Source organism: Cherax quadricarinatus, chromosome 47 (genome assembly GCF_038502225.1).
Source record: "Cherax quadricarinatus isolate ZL_2023a chromosome 47, ASM3850222v1, whole genome shotgun sequence".
In the NCBI taxonomy this organism is placed as follows: Eukaryota; Metazoa; Arthropoda; class Malacostraca; order Decapoda; family Parastacidae; genus Cherax; species Cherax quadricarinatus.
Window position 1 is genome coordinate 24,649,452 of NC_091338.1, and position 21,335 is coordinate 24,670,786.

At 42.5% G+C, this 21,335-nt stretch overlaps 1 protein-coding gene across 1 annotated transcript in view; it reads right to left on the reverse strand.

Annotated features, from left to right (window-relative positions):
- Window positions 1–21,335, reverse strand: part of LOC128696577 (probable glutamate receptor) — a 136,030-nt gene that overhangs the window by 83,841 nt on the left and 30,854 nt on the right. Inside the window, exons 2-3 of the mRNA XM_070094761.1 lie at window positions 11,181–11,281; window positions 6,092–6,216 (exon numbers count right to left, since the gene is read on the reverse strand). Of these exons, the coding sequence (XP_069950862.1) occupies window positions 6,092–6,216; window positions 11,181–11,262 (207 nt within the window). The 5' untranslated portion in view covers window positions 11,263–11,281. The remainder of the gene's footprint in view (window positions 1–6,091; window positions 6,217–11,180; window positions 11,282–21,335) is intronic.

Consider the following 21,335-nt stretch of genomic DNA (forward strand, 5'->3'; position numbering starts at 1 on the left):
ACTCCATGGGGAAGTGGAACAGAATTCTTCCTCCGTAAGCCATGCGTGTCGTAAGAGGCGACTAAAATGCCGGGAGCAAGGTGCTAGTAACCCCTTCTCCTGTATATATTACTAAATTTGAAAGGAGAAACTTTCGTTTTTCTTTTGGGCCACCCTGCCTCGGTGGGATACTGCTGGTGCGTTGAAAGAATATATATATATATATATATATATATATATATATATATATATATATATATATATATATATATATATATATATATATATATATATATATATATATATATATGAATGATAAAAAGGCTTCAAGGAAGAATATTTGGATTTCTTCCTGAAGCCGTTTGAATATTCCACTTCCCTGACCACCCCATCTTTTCATATTTTTTTTTTTACCAATAGGAGTATTTTATTACATAATATGGTACAGAAGATTTAAGAGATGCATTGTTGATATAAAGGATTCATATACAGTACATGTTGTTACGTGTGTATCACCGATTATAAGGCCAAAAACTCTTCCAGCTCCTCAGAGCTGGGGCGTGTGCCCAAAATACAGCAGGCATTACCCCTTTGAACAGCCGCACTGAGCCGCTGGAACAGAAAACTAGCTGCCTGGGAGCCCTAGTTACCCTGATGAGTGTTTTTTCCAGCTCCTTAAGGAATTTAGATGCATTCTTTCCCCATGAGCCAAGGGTCTCTGAGCCTATGGGAACAAACATATAACGATTGGCAAGTTGTCCATATTTTCTAGACTTTTGGGACTCCTTGAAGCTGGCAGCTGCCCCTCCTTCCTCCCTGGTGTATTGGAGATAGGTATCAGCCAAGGTAGATGCACATGTATAGTCCAACACCAGCTGCTTCCCGTGTGTCCAAGCTTGAGAGGTGATTCCATCTGGACGCTTGTGGCTGCCATCAGATCTGCATAGCTGGGGTGGCTCCCTTACTGCTGGGCATCCGGCTGTTATGAGGCTCCTCTTGATAATGTTATTAACCTCATGTCTTGCAATCTTTTCCTCAGATTTATGGCACATAAGACCATGGTACCTGAATCGGTCTGCTGCTTCACTGCCACAAATACCCCTGTGTTCGGCGAGAATAGGGGCGGCAAGTCGAAGGGCAACACCGATGCGGATGGTCTGTGGGCCTAGGCTTGTACCAAGGCTGGAGTTGGGAACAGCCAACAGAAAGTCCCCTGCATGATGGGCTCTCACTGCCAGGAGGCGGGCTCTATCCTTCCTTGACACACTCTGAAGCATTGCTGAGGCTATATTCTCTACTATTGGACCTTCCCAGTGCGATCGTTTGTAGGTGTTGGGGGGAGCAGGTCTGGTTTCAGAGCCCATTAGATTATCCCAGACCATGGCTCAGTCAATGAACTTTTGGTCCTGGACTCCAATCTTGTCCCTAAGATGTTCAGGGAGAATCGCTGCTACAAGCCCTCTGGATGCAATACATAAGGACAAAAAGGCAGGTAGCGCAATTTGTGATGACTTGCGGACACCAATGCCTCCTAGTCTGACTGGAAGTGTAGCTTGGTTCCACTGCCCGTCTTCGAGAGTAAGGTTAAGTACTTTCGTAAAAATCTGCCTCAGGATACTGTCATATTCGTGCAGTATAGGGTTATCATATGAAGGTGCACATCTTAGGAAATATGTCAACCTGGGCAGACTCAAGTACTTTGTGAGAAGGTACAAGGCATCGTGGGTGTCCAGATTGCCTATTCGTTGTTCCATTCTCCTTAACTCTTCCAATTTCTTCCTGAGAATTGTGTTAATGGCATTGCTTCCCAGAGGTGCTCCTAGCAAGACGCTGCTTGTGGGGGCAATGACTGCTGCTCCTGGTAGTTTTGATCTCACTGCATTTATCACTTGTTGACTGACTGAGATGATTTCTCATTTGGATGGATTCAGGATGAGACCCATTTCCTGTCCCCGTGTCATTACCTGTGTAAGATCATGTAGGAGGGACTCCTTTGTACCTGCTAGTGTGCCATCATCTAGGAACCAGACGTTTAGCTCGCTGGTCAGTCTGACTGTGATTTCTCTAACTGCTATACAGAAGAGAAATGGTACAAGAGGATCTCCTTGTTGGACACCCTCCGATGATGTGATTTCATGCTCTCCAAAAAGAAGCGTTGATTCCTTGCTATACCCAGCTGAAAGAAAAGGGAAGAGACCAGGGAAATGTTCTTCTACTGCTGCTAATACCACGTCTCTTTTCAGGAGATTGAATGCATTCTTGAAATCTAATTTTACCACTGCATTGTCCTCAGGCAGGTTGTTGATATACGCCCTTGTTGCATGAACCGCTGCTTCACTTCTTTGAGAGACCCCAAAGCCAGGCTGGTTTGGTTGAAGCATCGTGGCTGCCTGTGCACGAATACTTCGGACAGCAACTTTGGATACGAGGCGGCGTAACGTGTTGCCTACTGCAATTGGGCGAATTCCTCCAACCTTCTTATTAAGTACGCAAAGTGTTGCACCAAAAAAGGTCTAATTTCATCAGGAATCAGACCAGCCAAGGAATTGTTGACGAACCTTGTGATCTCTGAAAGCAGTGTCTCTGCAACTTCCCCAATAACTGGATTAACCATTTCTTTTAAATGCTGTGGCCTTATTCCAGTGTAACCCCCAGCAGAGCCCGATGGGAACGACATTATTGCTTTGTAAATGTCTGAGTCTTCCACAATCAATGGTTCCACAGTGGGGACAGAGGTGTTGAAACTGTTGATGCCACTAGTTTCCCTGACAGGGTGCTTTCCTCTAAGTGCTTCAGCCGTGTCAGCATCCCTGGGAGCAACTGTATCTTCACTGGTAATAATTCTCATTGCCTCCGCCGTGTTGCCCTCTTCAATTTTCTTGCTCACCTGGACTCTAACTTTTTCACTGTCAGTGGAGTGAGTGGGGGTTCTGCCTCTCCCTTTTTTGTGTTGACGGGGAAGGCGAATGAGGTTATCAGCTCTAGGAAAATCTCTTAAGGATTTAATTATCATTGAGGCTAGCCTCTTTCCCCTTCTTTCCGGCACAGCTAAGCAGACATTGCCAAAAAGTAGCAAGTTGTGCCATGCCTTGATGGTTGGTGGAGCATTTAAGATAGTGGAACCATCGTTTACTTTTTTCAGGAGGCCTGTAAGCTTCCCAGCTGCGTATGGACGGGCTGCTTTGGGAATATGTGTGAGTGTCCTGGTACCTGTTGCTTTAATTGCTTCCAAGATATTGTCTGATGAGATGAGATCTGTTGGAGTGGGTTCAGGTGCCTGAGGTGACTCTGGATCATCACTTTCCACAGGAGGACATCCTGAACCAGGGCAACTATCATGTTTGTGGAGGAAACCATTAGAGTTGAGACCACGAAGCTGTAAGCATGACCGACACTTGCCTCTCCTAGTATTGCCAGCCGTGCCATTTCCCTGGCTGCTTGCTTCCTCCTGGTTGGCATCCATCTGCTAGACTAGACAATAGGAGTGGAGTATGACATTCTGGGTGGGTATGGTGCGTGGAAGGTGGTGAACTTGACCGTGGTGGCCTGGTGGAGTTTGAGGGGCTGGGAGGGGAAGGGGAAAACTTTCCCTGGGAATAGAGTGGGGCAGGCGCTGGTATTGAGGTGGGGGAGGCGCAGGTTGTTGAGTGGGGTTATCCCTGGGAGTACAATACACATGGACTTGCACACTATATATTGTTCTCACTGTCTTACAATACACACATTATTTGTTTCACATGTACACTATGAACAATGTGGGTATAGGCACTGCTAAACCAATGTGTTCACTCACCATCTAGATACACACCGCACCTCTTCCACCCATCCCCGTGACGTGGGGGAGGATGCACTGACTGGTCGCTCCCTCGTTAACATTAATTTTATTTATTTATTAATTTGAACATAATACAGTGAAGTACAAAGGAATACAATTATTACAGTGCAACATGCCAAAGCCCCTTGTATGCAGAGTATTATGGGCAGGCTTAAAATTAACTTAAGATTAACTAAGCAATGATATATTCAGTGGTAAAAACATTATTGTAAACAGATAACAATTTAGCACAAATGAGTATTACAAAGACAGGTCATATGGTCATTTACTGTGTTGCTGAGCATTCAGTAGAATGGAGTATTCTGTTAGGTAATGTAATTAAAAAATGAAGTTTGATTGGGTTACAGGTTAGATATTTATGAGATGCAATAATGAGAAACATTTATGAGATACAATTTATGAGATACAATTATTCAGTAGGTATTTAGTTGTGGGTGAGTAAGTGATTTTTGAGAAGAGACTTGAATTTATAAACAGTGTTTCTTTTATATTCACAGGTAATGAATTCCAGATTTTAGGGCCTTTTATGTGCATTGAGTTTTTGCATAGCGTGAGATGGACACGAGGAACATCAAAGAGTGATCTGTGCCTTGTGTTATGATCATGTATTCTGTTGAGGTTGGTAAGGAGACGTTTGAGGGAAGGGCTTATATCAGAGTTAAGTGTTCTATGAATGTAGTAGGTGCAGTAATAAGTATGGATGTTTTGTATAGTGAGTAGGTTTAGAGTTTTGAATATTGGTGGAGTGTGCTGCCTGTAGTGGGAATTTGTTATCATTCTGACTGCAGCCTTTTGTTGGGTAATTAATGGTCTGAGATGGTTTATTGTTGTTGAGCCCCATGCACAAATTCCATAGGCGAGATAGGGGTAAATAAGTGAGTGATATAGGGCCAGGAGGGCTGACTGTGGAACATAGTACCGTATCTTCCATAGTATGCCTACGGTCTTGCAAATTTTTTTGAAAATGTTTTGTATATGTGTTTGAAATTTGAGTCTATTATCAAGGTGGATTCCTAAGAATTTTCCCTCCGTGAATTTTGTTATAGGTGATCCGTTTATTATTGTTTTTCCATAACATATGCCTCTAAATAGTCCATGCATCGACACAATCATTTCTAAGTTAACTGGAAGCATGGTGCATGGTGCTGGAGATAGATGTTTATATAAGAGCTTTTCGAGGTTTGTATGTACGATAATCTTGGCCGGTACTCATACACAGTGTAGGCCTTATTTTCCCCCACCTCCACTGGCAGTCTTCCTCGCTACCACCTCTCACCAACATTCACAAACTGCACAACACTTCCACAATTTACCTTGAAACGGTGTGTATATATATATATATATATATATATATATATATATATATATATATATATATATATATATATATATATATATATATATATATATATATAAACCATACCACGGGCAGGGATAGAACCGGCGATCTGAGAGTTTCAAAACTCCAGACCGTCGCGTTAGCCACTGGACCAGCTAGCCACAATAAGATTCGTCCAACTAGGCCTATTTCTACATCATAGGAAGGTTAGCATAGGCACCACTGTGACCACAAATGCAAGGTTTTACAGACGAATCTCCAGCTAGCGTGGCCGTGACGAACTCTATATGGCCATATGGCTTCAGGTTTTCCCAAACAATTTCCTTATGACTGAACTCGTCCACATCTAGTAACTTTGCCCTGCCCATGTGGACTCTTCTAGCAACCTCAGCTAGTGTATCAACCATTGTTCTGTTACTCTCATTATACTCTTGTCTTGGGACCCCAAGTTTGAAGTGTTCCTCCTATATAGTCCCTTGCTTTCCCTCTGTCCTCTCCTTCCAACTCCTCAAATCTCTACTGGTTTTTGACGAGCAGTGCAACTCTTCCATCTCCGAGCCATTCCCTCTATCTTTCCTCAGGATCTGATATCCAATAGGAAAGATTGTATCTGTTATCATTCCCGTGATCTTGGTTTCTCTGAGTGTTATAATGTCCGCTGATGCCTCCATGATTCATTCGTGCCACTCCTCACACATTCATTATTCCGTCTGCATTTGTGTACAATACCTTCAGCTTCTTTTCCAAAATGGTGGGGGCTGGGTGAGTGGGAGACCTGACAAGGTACTGACTGAGTGGGTTTGGTGGCGGTGTCTATGAGATGTTATGTGATACAGGTAATTGTAATGTAGTCTTGACACACCAGGAAGACGGTGGTCTGAGAGGTGTTACTTTCACTGAGGTGAATGAAAACACATGTGGTGGTAGAGTTAGCACACCGAGAAGACAGTGGTGGCGGAAGTGCTGCCATCTATGAAAAGGATGATGGAGCATTGAGGCCGCAATGCTCTGGCTGCTACAGCAGCCACACCCGCACCAGCCACCCTCAGCGTCTCCTCCAGACCTGAGAATGAAAGTAACTTCAAAATTTTATGACTAAAATATTAAAGAGCATTTCTAATACAATTAATACTTAACAATGCCTTTATGTTCGGTTTAAGTTTTGTAAACATTTATTTATTAACGGGTATGTTATATCTTTAAAAATCTAATTTCACGTGACATATGTGACACGGAGTGAGAACGATGAGTGAGACAGGAAGAACATTGTGGAAAATAATTTCCCAAAATTATGCTGTATATTTTTTATAATGTAAATATACCTGATTAATACATTACTATTGCTCTAAAGTGTATTTTAAAGAAGAGAACCGACAAGGAAGCTCTGCACCTGCGCTGACGAGCATGGGGGAAGTCGCCATTGCTTTTGAATGTGAAGGCACGCTAATGAAATGTGCATAAATTTTCGTCGCTCTAGAGGTTATATTGGGCTTAAAACCTCTCAAATAGGAGCCGAAATTGTTGGAATTTCAGTCCTGCATAACGTGAGAAATCAGGCAACTGGACAGGACTCCGTAATTAGATGGAAATCAGGATATTACCCAAGCTAAGTCATGTCTATATATTTATGTTGAAATTCTGGCCAGTATTTTCTCCATATTTTAGGCAGGGGGTTCTGTACATGACACACAGTAATCTCCAGACTAATTGGTGAGTAGTATTAAGATAAATTCTCCTTCTGTTACATAAATGTGTATATGTAATCATTTATTAATTTCAACATACAGTCCACATATTTACATTAATGTTTACCATAATTCCTGGTAATGTATATTTCATTTGAAATTAATATAGGTCAAGGGTGACTTGTGGATATGACAGTAGTAGGTATCGAAGGGGGACATTTTTTGTGACCTAGGTGTCCTAAAACTCCTACTTGTCTCTGTAACTTTGATAAAAAATAATTATCTTTGTTACCATTTACTGGTATGTATCTTATGAGTTACATCCAGGTAAATTTAATTTTCCACAAACATAATTAACTGGTATGTATCTTATGAGTTACATCCAGGTAAATTTAATTTTCCACAAACATAATTAAGGTGACTTATGTGGATTTGTAAGTTGACCTCCAGGAACGTACTTCACCTTCCACCCTCCCTTCTTCCTCCAATCAACCAGCTCTTTTTTTCCTCATGGAATCTTATTTTCCCCACCATTAACAATGCTTGTTAATGGCTTTCTTTTATTCCTCAATATTTTATATGTAAATTATATTACCTCTAGACTGCAGAACAGAAATTATTTGTATTTGTATGACGAAAATGAGATGGTGGGAGTTACAAGAAAACTATTTATGGGAAGTAAATTATATTAATTAAAATAAACGCTGGATCCACCAATCAGGTGTGACTCTCCGGCTCAGCGAATGTCAAGAGAATATACACTAAGGCAAGTAAGGTTAGATTTGATTAAGTTGGATTTGGTTGCTTTAGGTTGAATAGGGTTCGGTTAGGTTACGTTCGTAGTCATACTTTAACACGGGTTTTTATTTCAATATTTCTCCTGCAGACAAAAATGCCCCAAAATAAGTGTTTCTTTTTCAATTTCCACAAACTTATTAAAGTTGCAGTTTCCATTCTAAATATTCTTGAAACTCAGTGAAAACCCTAAATTCACCATTTTTAAAGAAATTTATTATTATTGGTAGTACTAATTTTATTATTATTATTATTATTATTATTATTATTATTATTATTATTATTATAGATTTACAAAGGGATGCTCTGAAGAGGTTACCTAATTTTTTCCCTCCTACTTTTCGAAGTTATTTTCCTCATAACTTGAGAAAGCTTTATCCAATCAGCTTTGAAATTTTCAAAACTTGTTTACGACAGCAAAGCCCAAATTCTTAGAAAAATTTACATGTTCAAGTTCTCCATGACCGAAATAATGAAATTCATTCCTGCATGCTGGAATAACTTGAGGAACTTTCACCGTCCTAAGAGACGGAGAGACAAACGACCACAAAATGTGCAAAAAATACCCCTGCGGCGGAGGGTGAAATTCTTTTGTGAAAAAGAAGATCTAAGGATTTTGATAAATTAGACACATGTGCAACACTTGAGTATCTTTAATGAGGAAACGTTTCGCCACACAGTGGCTTCATCAGTCCGTACAAAGGAGAATGGTGAAGAACAGGAAGAGTTTAAGGTAATCAGTCCCTCAGCCTTGAGTAGATGTAATCAGTCAATCAATCTTGAAATGATTGATGGACTGATGAATTGTCATAATTATATATTACCATAATAGAGAGAGAATAGAGTTCCGTGGTACAGCTGTCAGCTTGGCTGACTCTGCTCTCAACCTGGCTGAGAGCATTATTATGATGAATTCACTTTTCTCCAGAGACTTTTTCCAATATTGTTACATCACTCATAGTCTAAACGGCCTACGGCCTACACTGTGTAATATCTTACATTTGCCTGCATATGTTCCCTCTTGTAGAGTGTGTCTGTGTGTGTGTGTGTGTGTGTGGGTGTGTGTGTGTGTGTGTGTGTGTGTGTGTGTGTGTGTGTGTGTGTGTGTGTGTGTGTGTGTGTGTGTGTGTGTGAACACTCTACCAATGTCTTTCCATCACCTCACAAAGGTGAACCAATTCTCCCTCAGTATCCTCACTTCTGGCTCCCTACATCAATCTCTCCCCAGGATCCTGTGTCCAGGAAGTCATCCGTTTGTCTACTGGATGTCTTGCCTTCCCCACTTTCTGGAGGTGCCAGGCGACCTTGCTGCATGGGAATAATTTCTTTTCTTACTACGGTCGAGACACACACACACGCAAAACTTACTGGGTAATAGCGTCTGGAGACGCGATTACCCAGCAAAAAGAAGTTTGGAGGTCGCTCCTGCGACGTGGCCAGTACGACTCTGTTGTTAATGTCTCCGATAATGTGTTGTGTGCAACTGTGATATAGTGATATTACCATTTATACCAATATGAGTTAGGGTACAATATATTTCAGTGAGTCATGAAACGTGTGGGACAAGAGGTTTAGAGTGATAAAGAGAAAATTTTCAGGAAATGTCGAATGAAGACGAATTGCTCGCGGAACTTCGTTGTTTCTGAGAAGAAATAATGAGATCATTGAAGAGTGTTGCACCGGAAGATACCAAGAAGTCAATATAAAGGCAAGGAGTGAAAAATGTGAGTGTGAAGGTCTTGTGAATGAAGGAATTGAGCATGAAGGAAGTGTGTGCGATGGAATTTAGTATGGAGGCAGTGAGTATGAAGGTGAGTAAGAAGGCAATGAGAAAAATAGAAGTGAATTTGATCATTGTGAATATGAAAGGGGTGAGAATAAGAAGAATGTAGATATACAGGAAGAGTGAAAGAAATGAATGAGATAACATGGTTAAAATTGAGAAACTTAGAATGGATTAAGAGTGAAATGTGTGAAGCAGTTGGAATAAAGTACAGGAATAGTTTATTTTTTTCATATTGTTTTTAAAAGAAATTTTTTAAAAGTAAGAAAATAAAGAATGCAATGATTATAATGGAATAAGTGTGTTGAACATACCAGGTACAGTGTATGTTAGAATTATGATGAAAGGAGGGATGGAAAAGACTAAATATGCGTAACAAAGAAGAGTGTGAATTGAGAAAGGGAAGGGAATATGCGCATCATGTGTAGACGTTGAAATACGTAAGTATATTGAAGCTTGTGTGCGACTCACGAAATCGTAATGACACGATTGTAAACAAACCATACCACGGGCGAGGATAGAACCCGCGGTCAGAGAGTCATAAAATTCCAAACCGACGCGTTAGACACTGGGCTGGATACAAAAGGATTCATCAAACTAGGTAAATTTACACACCATAGGAAGGTTAGCATAGGCACCACTGTGACCACAATAACCAATAAGGTGATAGAAACTGGTACTTTTGTTGGGTCAGTCTTCTGCACTGGAAAAATCGTTCCAGAGCTTCCTGGCTTTAGGCCCACCTGAGTCACATCCAGTAAAATTGCGCTCCACACCAGTAATGTTTAGTGAAACAAGTTGTGGTCATGTATATAAAGATGTGCAACTCTTCATTCATAGAGAATCTGAAATTCTAACATAATTAAAGATCGTTGAAAATTCAACGTTTTTCCTATGGTTTACTGCCGTATATGTCAAAAATATCTTCTCCGTGTGTATCTGTCCTGCCACTGTTACATCGAAAGTGCATGGTTCCCTATTAGATATTTTAAGATGTTTATGTTCTGTCTGAATTTGTTAATTTTTTAATCGACAAAAGCCTAACCAAGCCCAAAATAACGCATATTGAAAAATTGGTATGATCCATTTTCCTGAAAACCAACCTTCCTTAAGAGACTGCGGGTGTAAAGTAATCGACAATCTCAATTAAAATGTAGACAATAATGAAAAAAGGAGACACTTAGGAAATGGCTTTCAAAATCACAGTCACGGCTCCTCGTAAGGGCGAGGCAGTTGGGTCAGTCACAACTTACCATGAGAACGATGAAAATAGGCCACAGGCACTATCACAATTATGAGAGGGGTAGCTGGGCCACAGACACTATCATAACTATGAGAGAAGTACATGAGCCACAGACACTATCATAACTACGAGAGAGGGACAGCTGGGCCACAGACACTATCATAACTATGAGAGAAGTGCATGAGCCACAGACACTATCATAACTATGAGAGTGGGGTAGCTGGGCCACAGGTACTATCAAACTATGATAGTGGGACAGCTGGGCCACAGACACTATCATAACTATGAAAGAGAAGTACATGAGCCACAGACACTATCATAACTATGAGAGTGGGGTAGCTGGGCCACAGGCACTATCAAACTATAATAGTGGGACAGCTGGGCCACAGACACTATCATAACTATGAGAGAGGGACAGCTGGAGGGACATGCACTATCACGTGTCATTTGGGCGATATTTACGGATTATAACCACCGTCACAATTTGCAATGAGGACAAAGCCACATTAACAGGAACTTACTATGAGGCAGATAGATCTTGGCCAGAGTCACAGTCACAGTCACAGTCAGCAACAACTGGAGTGACTTAAAATCCACTATCATGGTTGACCGCAGAACCTGTCTGTCAAGGAAAGGAAATATAGTAGAAAAATTGTAATCATTAGTAAATGTTTCTTTACAAAAGGCTATATCTTACTGAACAACATAACAATTGTTAATGGCAATATACTTGGTTTAGGTCGAAGACGACGACTTGGTAATCTTCTGGAAATTGCAGCTTTAGATTTATTGTTACATTTAACAATAAAGTATGTCAAATACATAAGGAAGCTCTACGTCAATCTCTCAGTCAAACATCTGCTAAATGCCTTTCTGAGTTATGAGGAATTGTGCTTGTATACTTGTTCATTGGACTTCCAGATAGATCTCATATTAATATTTCGTAGCATTTCCTAACTAGACGTGTAAACATAAATCTTAAAATAATAAAACTTTCAATTTATAAATACTTTGATTAAGAATAACAATGCATATTATCAATTTATATTGAAAACTAACATTTATAAGCTTGGGTTTAAATGACCATAGTTCTTGTACATTATTTTAAATTAATTGCAGTAGAACAGTTATTAATTTATTTGATTTTGAAGTAAAATACTTGTTGAATTACTTTCTACTAAATGCTTATCTAAGTAAATTATTTTAGAGAGAAATTAATTTTTTTTAACGAATTTATATCACCTCCCTATAACTTACACAGTTTTTACATTCTTAGAGAACTGAGTAATATATTAAAGAACTTCTTTCCAAAGATTAATTTTTAATGTATGTTAATTAATCAAACATAAGTACAGTGTTATTATTATTATAACCAAAACTAAGCTTTAAACCCACAAGGATCACACAGCGCTGCAAGTAGTACAGTTAGCATATATTGTTGACTTTTTCTGTGGCTTGGTGGAGCTGCAGTGCTAGATATATGGCCAGCACGAACTTTTTCCTGTCTAAAGCTGCTTCCTGGTAAGTCAGAGAGCACTGTGATGTAACCACTCCTCACCTCAGGGGAGATGAGAGTTCTGACCTGAACACCACAGACTCCATCATTTCGGAAACTTTGTATATAGAGAGAATGCCTCTACTAAGCAATTCCACAATGCCTGTTTAATTTTTAAGGATTAATTTTAACTTTTAAATGTGAGTTTTAAGAGAATCAAATACTTTCGATCGTTATTTTAACAGTATTAAGTTAATTTTTCAACTTAGTTGAAATGTTGAGAGTAATGTAGGTTTAACACACAGCTCGTAGTCGCACACAGAAATACTCAGAAAGACAAGAACACATACGAACATGCACACACACTCAAGAGCTATGACTCGAGCCCTGCAACTACATACAGGTGAGTGTACACACACACACACACACACACACAACATGGAGCAGCAAGAGTGGGAGAGCAAACTAGGCTAGTTTTCTGCGAAAATGGAGATCATGAAAGCAGAGAAGAAGAAACGAGAGTTGCAAGCCGAAGCCACAGAAGCAAGGATAAGGGCCCTAGAATATGAGGTAAATACTCTGAAGCAAGTTACAGGGATATTGCGAAGATGTGACATAGCATCTGAAGCAGGTACATCCCTGCTGAACGAGGCGCCCAATAGAAAGGGAGGAGACATTACTTATGCTAAGGCCCTATCAGACCACCAAGCAGGGCCGAGGAATGAAGGGGAAGAACACTTGGGAGCAAGGATAGTAGTAAGAGAGGGGGAGAGGGAGGTTAGGTCCTATGCGGAGGCACGACCATGCCACCAAGAGCTACAGGAAAAAATAAGGGAAACAATAAACATGTACAACTGGGACCCAGAGACACAAAGCAAAAGACAATGGGAGGAGAGAGAGAGAGAGAGAGATCAGTGTTTATTCATGGGCTTTAGGAGAGCGAGGGGAGAATGCACAATGGAAGACAGCAGAAAAAAAAACAGATTGAAAACATCATCAAAGAAATAGGCGAGGAGGATATGACTGAGATAGTAAATTTTCAGAGAATAGGGGGTACTTGAAGGGGAGAAATCATCCAGTCAAGCTGATTTTCAAGACAGAAATGGTGTGTAACAAGATCCTGCAAGAGAAACCAAAGCTGAAGGATCGTCAACATACAAGAAGGTGTTCCTAGACCGAGTCAGAACAGAACGACAGCAGCTGAGGGAGAGGACACAGAAGCAAAAGGGGCTAGGAAGAGAGACAAGGACAGAATCAGCAGAGGACAACCAGAGCAGGGCAGAGCAACAAGTGCACATACAGAACCATCCTTAGAATCCCACAATTGAACATGCTATCATGACACAAACCACAATCCATACTTACAGCCCCCACCCCATATTACACCGTAGAATCCCACAGCACACCGCCAGGTCCCACACCCTCACATGCCCCCAAAACACAGTGTTGGAGAGGAAACTGATGGTATGGTACACCAGCGCTGATGGAATAATGAATGAGTGGGAGGAATGGCATGAAAGAGTCAAAGAGGCATCACAGGACATCATAGCTATCACAGAAACCAAGCTCACAGGAATGATAACAGATGCGATCTTTCCAACAGGATATCAGATCCTGAGGAAAGACAGAGGGAATAGAGGGGGTGGAGGACTGGCACTGCTCATCAAAAACTGATAAGCAAGAGACTACATAATATGAACTCTTAGGTCTGGAGGTCCCAAGGTGATAATTACAGTGATGTATTAACCCACCACAGAACAGTTGGAGGCCAAGGCAAGAATGATGAGAGTAATATAGCGATGGTTGAAACGATAGCTGAGGTGGCCAGAAGGGCTCATGCAAGTAGGGCAAAGCTACTGATCATGGGTGACTTCAACCACAAGGGAATTGACTGGGAGAACCTGGAGCCATATTGGGACCCAGAAATATGGAGGGCCAAGATGATGGAGGTGGTACTGGAAAACCTTATGTACCAACACATAAGGGACAGTACCAGAGAGAGAGAGAGAGAGAGAGAGAAGAGGATGAACCCACAACACTAGACCCAGTATTCACCTTGAGTAGTGCAAACATTGAGGACATCACATATGAGAGACCCCTCGCAACCATTGACCATGTGATTCTGAGCTTTGAATACATAGTAGAGTTACAAGTGGAGAAGGAAGTAGGAAGGGCAGGACAAATGAAGCCAAACTATAAGAAAGGGGACTGTACTGACGTGAAGAATTTCCTACACGGGGTTCAATGGGACAGAGAACTGGCAGAGAAATCAGCAAACGAGATGATGGGATATGTGACATCAATATGCAAGGAAGTTGAGGAAAGGTTTGTACCCAAGGGTAACAGAAACGAGAAAGCTAGGATGAGACCTGTGTTCACCCAAAGGTGTAAAGAGGCCAAAACCAAATGTGCTAGAGTGAAAAAAGTATAGAAGGCAAAGGACCCAGGAGAATAAGGAGAGAAGTCGTAAAGTCAGAAATGAATAGACATAGCAGCGAAAGCCAAATCTGACCCGAAGCTGTTGTACAGTCACATCAGGAGGAAAACAACAGCCAAGGACTAGGTAATCAGGCTGAGGAAGGAAGAAGGAGATATCACAAAAAACGACTGCAAAGTATGTAAGGAACTCAACATGAGATTCAAAGAAGTATTCACAGAGGAGACAGAATGGTTTCCAGAAAGACGGAGAAGTGGGGTGCACCTTCAAGTGTTGGAGACAATACATACAACCGAGGAAGAAGTGAAGAGGCTGCTGAGTGAGATAGATACCTCAAAGGTGATGGGGCTGGATAACATCTCTCCATGGGTCCTGAGAGAGGGAGCAGAGGCACTATGTGTACCCCTAACAACAATATTCAACACATCTATCAAAACAGGGTGACTACTTGAGGTATGGAAGACAGCAAATGTAGTCCAATTTTTAGAAAAGGAGACAGACACGAAGCATTAAACTACAGACAAGTGTCACTGGCATGTATAGTATGCAAAGCCATGGAGAAGATTATCAGGAGAAGAGTGGTGGAATACCTAGGAAGGAATGATCTTATCAAGAACAGCCAGCATGGTTTTAGGGACAGGAAATCCTGTCACAAACCTATTGGAGTTCTGTGACAGGGTGACAGCAGTAAGACAAGATAGAGAGGGATGGGTAAATTGCATTTTCTTGAACTGTAAGAAGGCGTTTGACATAGTTCCACACAAGAAATTTGTGCATAAGCTGGAGGACTAGGAAGGGATAACAGGGAAAGCACTACAATGGATCAGGGAATACTTGTCAGGAAGACAACAGCGAGCCATACTACGTGGCGAGGTGTCAGAGTGAGCGCCTGTGACGAGTGGGGTTCCACAGGGGTCAGTCCTAGGATCGGTGCTGTTTCTGGAATTTGTGAATGACATGACGGAAGGAATAGACTCCGAAGTGTCCCTGTTTGCAGATGATGAGAAGTTGATGAGAAAAATCCAGTCAGACGAGGGCCAGGGATCTGGACAGGCTGCAGGCCTGGTCCAGCAACTGGCTCCTGGAGTTCAACCCCACCAGTGCAAAGTCATGAAGATTGAGGAAGGGCAAAGATGACCACAGACGGAGTACAGTCTAGGGGGGCCAGAAACTACAATCCTCACTCATGGAAAAAGATCTTGGGGTGAGTATAACACCAGGCACATCTCCTGAGGTGCACATCAACCAAATAACTGCTGCAGTATACGGGTACCTAGCAAACCTAAAAACAGCATTCTGACACCTTAATAAGGAGTCATTCAGGACCCTGTACACTGTGTACGTTAGGCCCATGTTGGAGTATGCAGCACCAGTTTGGAACCTGTACCAAGCCAAGCACGTAAAGAAACTAGAGAAAGTGCAATGGTTTGCAACAAGACTGGTCCCGGAGCTAAGTGGTATGCCCTAAGAGGAGAGGTTAAAAGAAATAGACCTGACGACAATGGAGGACAGGGAAATAGGGGGCACATGATAACGACTGAGAGGAATCAACAAGGTGGACAGAGACAGAATATTCCAGAGATGGGACACAGCAAGAAGGGGTCACAGTTGGAATTTGAAGACTCAGATGAATCACAGGGATGTTAGGAAGTATTTATTCAGCCACAGAGTAGTCAGGAAATGAAATAGTTTGGGATGCGATGTAGTGGAGGCAGGATCTATAGATAACTTTAAGAAAAGGCACGATAAAGTTCATGGAGCAGGAAGAGTGACCCAGTAGCAGCCAATGAAGAGGCGGGTCCTGGAGCTGTGACTCGACCCCTGCAACCACAACTACGTGAGTATACACACACACACACACACACACACACACACACACACACACACAGGGCCAGGAACTAGGACTCGACCCCTACAACCTCAACTAGGTGAGTACACACACACAGGAACAAGCGGTCAGGCACTTGTAAAAGCTGTAGTACACACACACACACACAATTTCACACCTTCCTGTAAACTGACCTGACAATCTTCCCTCCCTCTAACATTCCACTATCCCCCCCTCTTTCTCTCTCTCTCTATCTCTCTACCTATCTCTCTCACTACCTATCTCTCTGCCTGTCTCTCTACCTATCTCCCCTCTCCCATCTCTCCCCCTCTAACATCTCTCCCCCTCTCATTATCTCTCCCCTCTCCCATTTCCCATCTCTCTCTCTCCCCTCCTCCCCTCTCTCTCCCTTCTCTCTCTCTTCCCTCTCTCCCTCTCCCCCTCTCTCCCCCTTCTCCCCTGTCTCTCCCCCTCCCTCTCCCCTCTCTTTGCTCTCTCTCTGTCTGTCTGTCTGTCTGTCTCTCTCTCTCTCTCTCTCTCTCTCTCTCTCTCTCTCTCTCCTTTTCCCTTCTCACTCTCTCCCCTCTCTTTCCTACCTTTCCCTTCTCCCTCTCTTTCCCTCTCTCTCTCTCTCTCCCTCGCTCTCTCCCCTCTTTTCCCTTCTCACTCTCCCCTTCTCTCTCACCTTCTACCTTTCCGTTCTCTCTCTCTCTCTCTCTCTCTCTCTCTCTCTCTCTCTCTCTCCCTCCCTCACTCTTTTCCCTTTCAAAAAAAAGAAAAAAGGGAAAAAAGAAGGAAAAAAAAGAAAAAATGGTGGAGACTCGAAGGAACAAGGGATCAGAGGAGAATGGTTCTGGTAGGGAGGAGTGGATGGAGGAGCAGTGGAAAAGGACGGAAGAGTGGGAGAGAAAATTAGGAGAGCTTTCCGAAAAAATGGAGACAGAGGTTTCTGTGAAATTGGAAATGGTTGGAGAAGGAGAAGAAGAATTGGGAGGCACAAGTCGAAACTGCAGTAGCCAGGATAAGGGTCCTAGAAGATGAGATAAACAGGCTGAAGCGAGTTACAGGGGCATTGACCAGAGAAGACACAGCATAGGAAGCTGAGAGGCCAAACAGGAAGGAGATATGAATTATGGCCTGTACTTAGCTCCAGTGCAGTGGTGACCTGTACTTAGCTCCAGTCCAGACCTGTAATTAGCTCAGTGAGGACGTGTCGAGTGTGCTCAGTGAGGACGTGTCGAGTGTGCTCTCTACGGACTGAACCAAGATGCCCTCCATCGAGCAACTTTACCAGCAGCTTAAGGAAGAATTGAGGATGGCAAATATAGAGATTCGGCGATTGACCGAGGAAAACAAGCGGATTCGTAGTAGTACTCCTGTTTTAAGTCCTCAGGTCAAGAAGGGAACCTGGACAGTGGCTGGACAGCATGGAGCGAAGTTGACCTCAATTGTAGGCAAATTGCTAGAGTCAATTATAGCTGAGATTATAAGAAGCCATCTGGATAAGCATAATCTGATTAATGATACTCAGCATGGATTCACAAGAGGCCGGTCTTGTCTAATTAATTTATTAACTTTCTTCAGTAAAGCTTTTGAGGCTGTTGACCACGATAAAGAATTTGATATTATTTACTTAGATTTTAGTAAGGCTTTTGATAGAGTTCCACACCAAAGACTGTTAAAGAAAGTGGCAGCTCATGGCATTCAGGGAAAAGTGCTCTCATGGATCGAGTCATGGCTCACAGACAGGAAGCAGTGTCCATAAATGGGGTTAAATCCGAGTGGGGATCTGTAACAAGTGGCGTTCCACAGAGATCAGTCTTGGGCCCGTTGTTGTTTATATATATCAATGAGCTTTATGAGGGAATTACTAGTGAAATGAGCAAATTCGCCAATGACACAAAGTTAGGTAAGATAATTGATTCAAACGTAGATATCACGGAACTTCAGGAAGATTTAGACAAACTCAATACCTGGTCAGAAATGTGGCAGATGCAGCTCAATGTAGATAAATGCAAGGTTCTGAAGCTCGGGAGTGTCCACAACCCTAGCACTTATAAGTTAAATAATGTAGAACTTAACCATACAGATTGCAAGAAGGACTTGGGGGTTATGGTGAGCAGCAACCTTAAACCAAGACAGCAATGCGTACAACACCGTAATTCACGCAACCACTTGATAAACTACAGAAACTCAAGACTCATCGCCACAGAAGACAACACTCAATACCGAAGAATCCTGGAATCATCACTTATTTCTATATCCGACAACTTCAACCAGAATAGTGGCTTCTATAACATAGCTGAACCACTTGCCAAGAAACTTCTTCATCGCTATCCCACATAAGAACACTGTAGAAGGTCTGCTCACTAACTTATCCAATCTCCTTTCCAAGCTACCCAAGTTTTTAGACTCTATAACCCCACTCGGTACATCATCAGAGGCAGCTTTCTTCACCTGACCTCAGCCGGACTATAAATACTCGCGTTCCTTCCACCCCAGGTAGTTCTGTTTGTGACTTGAAAAAGCCCACTGTGTGGGCGAAACGTAGTCAATAAAGGATCACATTATACTGCATTTGTGTTTATATTGCCATTGTGTCGGTATTTTATACCATTTATTTCCACAGCAATGCCTAAGCGTACGTTATAAGGCAAACAAATTACTGAGATTTATATCAAGAAGTGTAAGCAATAGAAGTCCAGAGGTCATATTGCAGCTTTATACATCATTAGTAAGGCCTCACCCAGATTATGCAGCTCAGTTCTGGTCTCCATATTACAGAATGGACATAAATTCGTTAGAAAACGTTCAGCGTAGAATGACTAAATTAATACATAGCATTAGAAATCTTCCCTATGAAGAGAGATTGAAGACCCTTAAATTACATTCACTTGTTAGACGAAGAATGAGGGGAGACATGATCGATGTGTATAAGTGGAAGATGGGTATTAATAAAGGGGACATTAATAAGGCCTTGAGGATATCTCTCCAAGAGAGAACCCACAGTAATGGATTTAAATTAGACAAGTTCAGATTTAGAAAGGACATAGGACATTATTGGTTTGGAAATAGGGTAGTTGAGTGGAACAGTCTACCTAGTTGGGTTATTGAGGCTAAAACCTTGGGTAGTTTCAAATTTAGGTTGGATTAATTCATGAATGAAACGGGTTGGATTTGAGTGGGGCTTTCATATGGGTGGATAGAGTTATCAGAGCTTATTTCTTGGGTAGTTTTGAAAATTTCGTTGAGTAAATGTTTTGTTAGTGGGACTGATTGTAAAGGACCTGCCTAGTATGGGCCAACAGGTCTGCTGCAGTGTTCCTCCTTTCTTATGTTCTTATGTCATATCAGCCTGCCAAGAAGGGCCAAGGAGTGAAAGGGGAGAGGAGCTGGGTGCAGATGGAAAGGGTGATAGATCAAATGAAGAGGCACAACCATGCTACCACTGGAAAAATCAAGGGAGAAAATGACCATGTACAGACAGGAACCAGAGTCACAGAGGGAGAGGGAATGGGAGGAGGAAAGGCCAAAATCAGTGTTTATCCATGGGCTTCAGGAGAGAGAGGAAAGGACACACACTGAAGGACGGCAGGCAGAAAGAAGGGAGATCGAGAACATCATCACAGAAATAGGTGAAGAAGACATGGACGAGACTGTAAATTTTCAGAGAATAGGGGGGAACTTGAAAAGAAGACAACGACCGATCAAGCCGATTCTCAGGACAGAAACAGTGCGAAACAGGATCCTCCAAGAGAAACCACGGTTGAAGTACTCGGCAGAGTACAAGAGGGCGTTTCTAGACAAACAGAACACAAACAGAACTACAGCAGCTGAGGGAGAGGACAAAAAAGAGAAAGGAGCTAGGAGAGGAGACAAGGACGGAACCAGCAGAGGTCAGTCAGAGCAGGACAGAGCAGCTAGGGCAAGTACACACAGAACCATCCTCAGAACCCCACAACCTATCACACCATCCCAACACAAACTACAATCCATACTCACATCTTCCACCCAACACCCAGCTATAGAATCCCACAGTATGCTACCAGGTCTCCCACCCTCACAGCTCCCCGAAACCACAGTGTTGGAGAGGAAACTGAATGTATGGTACACAAATGCAGAGGGAATAACAAATAAGTGGGAGAAGTGGCACCAAAGAGTCAAACAGGCATCACCGGACATCACAGCCCTCACAGAAATCAAGCTTGAGAGATAGGGGGGGACATGATAACGACACACAAAATACTGAGAGGAATTGACAAGGTGGACAAAGACAGGATGTTCCAGAGATTTGGACACAGCAACAAGGGGACACTGTTGGAAGTTGAAGACACAGATGAAACACAGGGGTGTCACATCTCTGGCTCCTCTCTTAATCCAGTATTGAGTGATCTGGCTAAAGGTATAGTCACTTGTGAACCCCTCGGCTACGTTGGATCATCTGACCACAAGGCTGTTTTTACGACACTTAAGATCCCAGCGGAACGAGGTGAGGAGTCCATACGCACAACCTGGCTATGGGAAAGAGGTAATTGGCCAGCCCTTCGCTCTGAGCTCGCCACCACCGACTGGAATGCTATTCTTCAAGGGGATGTTGACAATCAAATGATTGATTGATGTTGGTTTGCCGGTACTTCCGGCCCGGGCATTCTCCAGATGGCGACCCGGCAGTGCCCCCCTGGGTGGGGGGGGAGTCTGTCGAGTGAATGCCTTCACTAGACACATCCTTAATCTACAACAAGAACACATTCCTCACAGGCAATATGTGATGAAGCCTTGGTTTGGCTTTCGTTGTAGAGAGGCTGCTACTGCTAAGTACAAGGCATGGCGAAAGTATAAGAGACATCCTACCACCTATGACAAGAGCTTGCACAGGCAAGCGTGTAGGCATTTGGGTGACGTTCAAAAATGGGCCA